Source organism: Oenanthe melanoleuca, chromosome 5 (assembly GCF_029582105.1).
Source record: "Oenanthe melanoleuca isolate GR-GAL-2019-014 chromosome 5, OMel1.0, whole genome shotgun sequence".
In the NCBI taxonomy this organism is placed as follows: domain Eukaryota; kingdom Metazoa; phylum Chordata; class Aves; order Passeriformes; family Muscicapidae; genus Oenanthe; species Oenanthe melanoleuca.
In genome coordinates, this window is record NC_079339.1 from 59,510,043 (window position 1) to 59,519,349 (window position 9,307).

Below are 9,307 nucleotides of genomic sequence, written 5' to 3' on the forward strand. Positions count from 1 at the left end.
TTCCAGGATGAGGCAGAAGCTGAATCCCCCCCAAACACTCAGGATTGGTTTTTTAGGATCATAATTCCATTCCACGAAGAGCAGAGTGATTTTTCCTGTACCCCCCTACTCTCCAGCACGTTTAACAGCAGCTTTCCAAAAGCATAATGAGGATTTTTTTTGGGGATGCTGATGGGGAATTCTGCTCAGCTGGCACCTCCAGCCCAGCCCTGGGAGCTGCAGGCTGGGTTCTGCTCCCTGCCCTGCCAACTCCTGTGCTGGGATTTCTTCTGAGGGTGGAGCAGCCCCTCTCTGAGGGCCACCAAAATCACTGCCAAATGCAGCTTTTAATTAAACACTGCCTGTTGTGTTTGGACAGAGCCCTTTAGGCTGGAAATTGTTTTCCATTGTCAGGAAAAATTGGACTTTCAGCTCCACTGATTGGTGTTGTTCCTGCTGCCAAGGAGCAGGGGCTGGATTTTGGGTGAGGAGATGTTTTCCTCTTCCAGCAGTTTGGTTTCAGACAAGGAATATTGGAGAGAAAATTATCAACAGGACTTTAAAATCCCAGCCATCCACTCAGCAGAGGATAAACTTCTACTGAAATTGGAATAAAATCTCTGCTGCATCCCTTGCTGTGATAAAACTCATCCCAATTCCTCTGAAAATACATTCCTGGACGGAATCAAAGCTCCTAAACCTGATGAGAACCCACATGTTGGGAAAAACAGATCCTGGCATGGAATTCACTTCCACAGTCTGAAATGAGATATTTGCATTTGTCTTAATTTGAAGAATGTCCTTTCTTTTTGTGCTGTTTTAAAAAGGGCAGGAGAGAAGTGGGGCTGTCCCTGCCACCAATTCCTGCCCCAGCAGGAGATCTGGGAAGGTAAAATCCACCCAGGAGATCCCTGTGGGATCCAAACAAAAAGGAATTCCCTTCCTGAGAAGGGAGGATGGGTGCAGAGACACCAGCCTGGATCCTGGGAGGTTTCCCCCAAGCTCTGGATGCAGGGGAAGGATGCAGGGGACAGGTCCTGTCGTGTCCCCAGTGCAGCAGTGGGATGGGAGGGACTGGTGGGGTCACCTCCAAGAGCCAGGAATCTCAGTTTTCCCTGGAATTCCTCTGGCTCCTGTGTGCTTCCATGGAATCTGAACTTGAGTGGATGCTCAGTCCTCCAACACATTCCTCCAGCTGTGCCTCTGCTGCTCTCTTCAGCTGGCAGGAATTTCTGGGAAAAATCTCCTTAGAGCCTTAATTCCTTTGAATCCTGCTCTTTGCCAGGAATCTCAGTTTCTGTAGAATTTCTTTGGCTCCTGAGTCTGACTGGAGTCTGAATTTGAGTGGATGCTCAGTCCTTCAGCACATTCCTCAGGTTGTGCTCTTCAGGAATTTCTGGGAAAAAAACACCTCCAGTTTTAAAGCTTTAAATTCCATTGAATCCTCTCAGTTTTCCATGGAATTCCTCTGGCTCGTGTGTTTCCATGGAGTCTGAATTGAAGTGGGTGCTCACCACATTCCTCAAGTGGTGCTCTTCAGGCAGCAGGAATTTCTGGGATAAACACCTCCAGCCTCCTTAAAGCTTTGATTCCATTCAATCCTGCTCCTTGCTCCAGGAATGTTGTCCTCACACAACCACAGCACCCCGTGGTGGAGCTGCTCTGGACACACCAGGAGACAGCTGAGGATGATTCCCAGCTCATTCCAAGGAGGAAAAGCCCTCAGAGCTCACACCCCATCCTTGTCCATCCTCATGTCCATGAGAACTTGGCTGAATTGGTTTTCCCACCACAGAAATTCCAATCCCACTGATTTGTTTTCCCACCCCAAAAGTGTCTATAGAACATTCCAATCCCACTGAATTGTTTTTCCCACCCCAAGACGGGTCTGTAGAACACTCCAATCCCACTGAATTTATTTTCCCACCCCAAAAAGTGTCTATAGAACATTCCAATCCCACCGAATTGATTTTCCCACCCCAAAAAGGGTCTGTAGAACATTCCAAGCCCGTCCTTGTGTTCAAGCCAAACACAACAGAACCTTTTTTTTTATCCCCCTCTGTGTTGGAACCCTGGATACTGAGAATTTTGGACTTTCTGTGCTGACAGGCACTGACCCACAAGAAAAAACTGCTTTTGTCCTGAGGCTGTAAAGAAAGCTTCCAAAATTGAGTAATGAAACTGAAATTACTGGTGTGTAGTTTGAATCGAACATGTCACATGGTAGAAAATTTAGATTTTAAGGTTTTAAAATATAGTAATATGTGAAAAGCAAGATGGAAGTTTTGGGGCAGAGGTTTCTTTCTTCTTCACCTTTTTCTTCATAGGTCCAATAGGATAGAAAATTCCACATTACAAGTCACGGGTGTGTGGTTATTGGGTTAAAAGTAAAAATAATTTAGGTGTCTGTTCTTAATTAGATAGACTGGCCTTTAAAAGGTCTTGTAGAGAAAAAAACACATTGCCATTTTTATCTTGTTAGCTCAAAGTGCTGTAGCACTCACTGCAACACGGATAAGAATTAATAAACATCTGAGTCCAAACATGAAATTCTGTCTCGAGCATTTAATACCGACTCTAACAGGAAAAAAAAAAATACAAAACACACATCTCTGATCTTCTGGACATTTTTTATTTATCTGCCTCTGCTCTGCTGGATGTTTTTTTATTTATCACCCTCTGATCTTCTCTTTTCCAGCTGATCTTTGAAGGGATCCGTGGCCCTGGAATCGAAGGGGACATTGCTATTGACGATGTGTCCATTGTGGAAGGAGAGTGTATGAAATCAGACCAACCAGCCAACAGTGAGTGGCTCTTCCCCACAAGTGGCTTCCTGGCTTTCTGCTTCCCAAATGGATCTTTGCCTGCTTTGGTTCAGCTGGGAGGTTTAAAGAGGAATTCCTTGGGAATGCTTTGCTCAGATGGGAAGATGCTGGATGGGTGAGAGCCGTGGGTGAGGCTGGGCTGGATTTGAGACACTCAGGCAGATAAAACAACATCAAAACAATGCCCAGGGAGCCCAGATAATGTGGAATCCATGGAAATCACTGGTGTGCCTCCCTGAGGGCTCTGTCCCATCCCTCCACCCTCTGTGTGCATTATAACAGGGCTGGTGGATTTTCATCCCAGTTCCTCTCCTTGTCCCTGGTGGTGGGAGGTGGCTTTGGAACGCTGTAGCAATGCTGAGGGGGTGTGGGCACCTCTTTAATTCCATTTTTCTCCCCTTTCTGTAGATCTACGATCAGGTGCTGTTGGGCCATTAGCACATATACGACTCCTCCCACTCATCATCCTCATGTCTGTCTTAAGTCATCAGAGGTGACCTTACCCTGGCAGAGGCTACAAAAGAATCACCAGGCACTGGCATGAAGAAAGAGTCTTTGTAAAATGGACATTTCCAAACAAGCTACCAAAGATTCCTCCACTGACTGACTCGAAAGTTAAATAAATACGTAAATAAATAATAAGTAATTAAAAATAAAAAATAAAAAAAACAGATTAAGAAAGCACTGGGGACTTGAAAAGGCATCACGGGAGTGGAACTCACTAAGAACCAAGCTTGAGACCGAGATCTGGCCTAAGTAAGGAAGAGACCTTCAGGTGCTTTTGTGGTCACTGATGAATTCAGCATCATCTGGTTGAACTCTCGGCAAAGAGCTCTAGAAACCCTTGTCAAAGCACAAAGTCATGGCTGGTTTTGTTTCAAATGAATCGTTTGCTTGTTACCATGGAAACCGAATGGCCTGCCAAAAAAAAATAAAAAAGAGGAAGGCGAGAGCGAGAGAGGAAACACAAACACAGAGAGAGAGAGAAACACCTCACTGTAAACAGGGTACGTGAAGAGCTGGCGTTCATTTTCCCTTCCCGAAGGTTTTTAGCGTAGAGTCAAACAAATGTCGGCCCTTTGCCCTTGGGCTGCCGCCTCCCCTCGAGGGTAACCCGGAATCGGAGCTGTTTGCAGACATTTCCCCTTTCATTCCTCTGCTTGGTGACTGTGTGCTGTCTCCTTTTGCATGCATTCCCACCCAGGATGTGCCACCTGGGTTTACACTTGTCACAGGCTTCACTGGGAGTTTGCTCGCGGCCGCTGGAAGATCCCTCTCCCCTCCCCACCGGAGTCATCAGCTCTACGGAAGTGAAGAAACCAAACCACCGTCTTTTATAAATTGCCATGGAAACCAAGTGCCTTCAATGAAACAAGCCTGATTTCAAAAAAGACAAAAACAAAAAAACAAAAAAAAAAAAAAAAAAAACAGAACAGAGTATATATATATATACATATATATATATATATAAATAAAAATAATGTAATAACGATGATTTCAACGCGGAAGCTTTGCACCGCTACAAGCGTGGGTTGTGCAAACTCTTTTCTAAACAAACTCTGGAGCCTGGGTGTGCAGGCAAGGAGATGGAGCCGCTCCTGGAGAAGGATGGGTGGACCTAAGGCGCTGTGGAAAGCCTTTGGGATGAGATCCGTGTCGTGTGACCTTCCAGACAGCCATGGCCTTTCAGCTTCCTTCCCGCTCGGAACAGCTCCCGTCGGTGCTGCCGCTCCAGCAGCACTTCTTGTCGTCGTCGTCGTCGTCGTTTCAGGTTCTCCAGTGGGTCAACCAGAGGAACAGAGGTGGTTCAGACACACTCTTGGTGCAGAAGGTGGTGAAACACGGGATTTTCTAACTCTCCCCCCTCCGTGGGGATGGCTCCCGACATCCGCAGCTCCGGATGCGCCGAGGGGGCTCTGCCTCTGCCCCGCAGCCAGACTCGGTGCAGAGGGCGAAAGATTATTTTGTTATTGTAGCGAAATTCAGAAAACAAACAAACAAACAAACAAACAAACAAACAAACAAAAATTACAAAAAAAAAAAATTAAAAATAGTCCACTTTTACAAGGAAAAAAAAATAATAAAAGCTGTACAAAATGGGTTCGAGCTACCCGAACACGTGCCGGTTTTCCACTGCATTGTAAAGTTCCCTTCCAGTTGGTTATGAAATTTGAAGACCTTTTTCCTTAAATTAGCTCAGCTTTTAACTTCATTTAAAAAAAAAAAAAAAAAAGACTTTTGTCTAAAGAAGAGTATTATTATTATAATTATTATAATTATTATTATTATTCTGTGTTCTCTCGACACCCTAGGATTAAAAACAAAACCTGATATGCAAATAATTGGAGTACAAACGTGAAAACAAACAAAAGATGAGTATAATAATCGCAAAATAAGTATAAAAAGCACAACGAGATGCAGTAAAACAATGACAAGGCTTGATTTTTTTTTATTCTGTAGAGAAATGTTTGTGCAAATTCAGTAATTCCACTGAAGAGATAATTTTCCAGCTCTGTTCAATAAAGCCTCTTTCCAGGTAAGGCAGCCCCGTGGTGCGTGTGTTTGTTGAGGCCCTGGCAGGGCTTTCCTTGCCCAGCTGGTGTCAGCTGGAGTTGTACTGGTCCATGCTGGTGGTGCTCAGGGCGTGGAGCATTCCCAAGGATGCTCTTGGCTCCCTGGTTTTTAGGCAGTTTTGGTGTTTTTAAATTCCTGTGCTCGGAAAATGGTGGGAGCTCCAAGTCAGGACATTTTCAGAGAATCCCAGGATGGTTTAGGTCGGAAGGGACCTTAAAGCTCATCCCTGGAATCACGGAATATTCCGGGTTGGAAGGGACCTGCAAAGATCACAGAGTCCAAATCTGAACTGAATGGTCCCTGCAGGGATCGAACCCACAATCTTGGGGTTATCAGCACCTTGACCTGTTTGGAAGAAAGTGGGAAGCTCCAAGTCTGGATGGACTGTGGGGTTTGGAAAATGGTGAGAACTCCAAATCTGGATGGACTGTGAGGTTTGGAAGATAGTGGGAACTCTGAATCTGGATGGACCATGAGGTTTGGAAGATGGTGGGAACTCCAAATCTGGATGGACTGTGAGGTTTGGAAGATGGTGAGAACTCTGAACCTGGATGGACTATGGAGTTTGGAAGATGGTGGGAACTCCAAATCTGGATGGACTGTGAGGTTTGGAAGAAAGTGGGAAGCTCCAGATCTGGATGGACTGTGGGGTTTGGAAGATGGTGGGAACTCCAAATCTGGATGGACCATGAGGTTTGGAAAACAATGGGAGTTCTGAATGTGGATGGACCATGGGATTTGAAAGAAAATGGGGAGCTCCAAATCTGGTTGGACCATGGGGTTTGGAAAACAGAGGCTCTGACTCTGACGGACCATGGGATTTGGAAGATGGGGGGAACTCCAAATGTGGATGGACTCTGTGGTTTGGAAGACAGGAATTCTGAGTTTGATGGACTGGGGGACTTGGAGGAAAGTGGGAACTCTGAGTCTGGATGGTCTGTGAGGTTTAGAAGGAATTGGGAACTCCAGGTCCGGATGGTCTGTGGGGTTTCAATGACAATGGGAACTCTGAGTCTGGATGGACCTTAGGGTTTGGAAGGAAGTGGGAACTCTGAATCTTGATGGACTGTGGGGTGTGACACCCTTAAAAAATACAAGCCACTGGATTTCCCATTGGAAGCTCTGGATTTTAACTGGATGGATGGATGGAGGAGCAGCTCAGGCCTGGTGGGACCCCGAGGCAGATTTTCCTTGGTTGGTGTGTCTTGGAACTCAGCACCCAAACCTTGCCGTGCATCTTCCCACTGGTGTCTCCTGAGAGCCACGGAGCTGAGGGGTGATCCAAGAGGATTCTCCGTGGGTGATCTTGGCAGGACTCTCTTTGGAAGGGCTGGGTGCCAGAGTGGCTCAGTCATTTCCACAGAATCCCAGAGGGTTTTGGTTGGAATCTCATCCCATTCCAACCCCAGAGGCAGGGACACCTTCCACGGACCAGGCTGAAGGAAAAGAAGAAGTATTCCATTGCCTCCATGTTTTTCCCTTGAATTTCCCTCAAAAATCCAAGCTGAACTCTAGATGCCCATTGGAGATGGATTTTCCAGGCACAGGGCAGAGCTCTGGCTGCAGGGCTGGTGGTGGTGCTGTGATGGGAAGTTAGGATTTGGGAAGTGCCCTGTGATTCCCCTTGATAAAGGAGTTGGATGATGAGGGACAGGAGATCCTGCTCCATAGTTTAGATCCCAAGCTACGACAGTGGGCTGAAATCCATCTTTCCATGTGGATTTTCCTTTCCCTCACTCCCATGGAATATTTGATAAATAATTTCGACTGACAAAGACCACAGATGTCTTTTTTCAGGGCAGAATTACCTATGTCCTGAAAATCCCACATTTTTGTGGGAAAGGAAATGTATTCCCATGCCTATTCCCATTTTATTCTGGGGTGCAGGAGGTGCTAAGAAAAACAGGATTTCTCTGCTAATGCTGATTGTAGGAGTAGTTTTATCTTCTTTACATTCACAAAATAAAGCACTGAAAAGGAAATGGGATTTTACGCCAGGCCATGAATAAGAAGAACAAATTGAGATACGAATTTTTTACTCTTTGTTTTTATTTTATTTTACATTTTGGACTGAAAATGGATGTTAAAATGTTGGATCAGCAATCAAAGGCAGTTGGAACTGGCAGTTGCCTGGAGTTTGAAACTGCTCTGATTCAGTTCTGGGGTATCCAACCTTGAAATGTCCCTGATGGATTTTTAAACTGGACATCAAATACTGAACTGTGCAGCAGCTGAAGTCCTGGGATTTGGGTTTGTTGAGGAATTGTCTGGGTGTCCCAAAGCAGAGGAGGGTGGAGCACAGGATACATTTTCCAGGTTTTTGCAGTTGTCTCTTAGGCTGATCCGGCAGGATGAGGATGGCATTGGAGAACTTCCCTTTTTCTTTCACAAGGCACATTGAATGTGAAATCATGGAATCGTAGAATTAGGGAGTAATTTGTGTGAAAGGGACTTTAAATATCCCCCCCTGGATGCTGGATGGGACACAAGGAGGGATAAAAACATGGATTAGGAGGGAGTAAACCCATTCCAATGACACCATGGATGCACAATCAGCATTTGAAGGCCAGAATTTCCTGGGAAAGTAAAATTTCTCTTTCATTTGGGACAGGACCTGCTGGTTCCCCCAAAAGTGATGGAGCTGCATCCTCCAGCCCCCAAATATCTGGAAGTCCCAACCTCCACTGATCCCAGAGCTTTTCTTGACATCCAGCACTGGAATTCCTGCTGCATCCTCCATGGAGATGGAATAATCAGTTCTGGGGTGATTGGGATCCCCAAACTTTAAAACAAAGCATATCATCAGCTTCTTATTTGTTTTCTCTTTTCCTGCCTAATCAGGGCAGTGAATTCTCTTTGTAGGGAGCAGTTCAGGCAGAAGGATCTGATTTTTTTCCATGCTAAGTGAAAAAGGCTTTCCTGGTTTTATTTTGGGAGAGTTTGCCTGCTGGGAATGTTTTTTTTCGTATATTGAAGGGTAATTGAAACTCTTCCTCCCCCAGAAGTGTGTGATCCATCAGGAAAATGGCTTTTTGGAGCATTTCCATAAAAAACCCCTCCAGTTTGGAGTTACAAGCACTCCCTGCCTCTCCATGCTAATAAAGGGATTGGGACCAGCCTCGAATAATTCTTGGATTTTCCCATAAAACTATCAAAAGCTATAAAAAAGGTTATTTTTACATTTCAAATGCTTTTTTGTATGTCTTATAGAAAATAAGCAGCACTGCAGGAGTGTTCTCCCCTTTTTTCGTGCTCCACCACGATTCCAGTGTCAGCGTGGAAGGAATGAAACCACTGGATTATCCCTCGTGCAAAGGAATTTAGGGACCTGCAGCTCCTGCAATCCCACATTCATGGGATTGTCAGTGTTCTCAACTTCTCTGTCATCTGTCCCTGAGCCCCTGATCCTGCCAGCCCCAGATCCCATGGGAATGTTGGTGTGGGCAGGGAGCTGTGCTCTGGATGGCACAGGAGTGATCATTAATCCAAACACAAGGAATTTGGGATTCTACCTCCTGCTGTTCCTCGTTAAAATGCTATTTTGTTTTCCTGTGGATCTGTCAGACTGGGGAGTTTGTATTCAACCCATCCCATAACCCCAGAATGGTTTGGGTTGGAAGGGACCCTAAATCCCATCCAGTCCCACCCCTCCCACTCTTCCAGTTTCTCCAAGCCCATCCGACCTGGCCTTGGATATTTTGTGTGACATTAAAACTCAAGTGAGAACAGACTGAGGGAATCACCAGAACATGATGGGCTCTGTGGGTGTGAGGAGAAATTCCCTTTTCCCTGAGAGTCCCTCCTCAAATTCCCAGAGTTCCCAGTTCAGCCATGATCCATCAGTCATTCCCACTGGGAGCACCATCATGGAATCACTTGGGTCAGGAATTAGCCCCATGAGCATCGAGTCCTGATCCCTGTCCCCAAGT

The 9,307-nt window shown here is 45.6% G+C and overlaps 1 protein-coding gene across 1 annotated transcript in view; it reads left to right on the forward strand.

The window, feature by feature from the left end:
• MDGA2 (MAM domain containing glycosylphosphatidylinositol anchor 2) overlaps window positions 1-5,332 on the forward strand; it is a 190,801-nt gene extending 185,469 nt beyond the window's left edge. The window contains exons 16-17 of the mRNA XM_056493793.1: window positions 2,678-2,783; window positions 3,213-5,332. Of these exons, the coding sequence (XP_056349768.1) occupies window positions 2,678-2,783; window positions 3,213-3,301 (195 nt within the window). The 3' untranslated portion in view covers window positions 3,302-5,332. The remainder of the gene's footprint in view (window positions 1-2,677; window positions 2,784-3,212) is intronic.
• The last annotated feature ends 3,975 nt before the right edge of the window (window positions 5,333-9,307 follow it).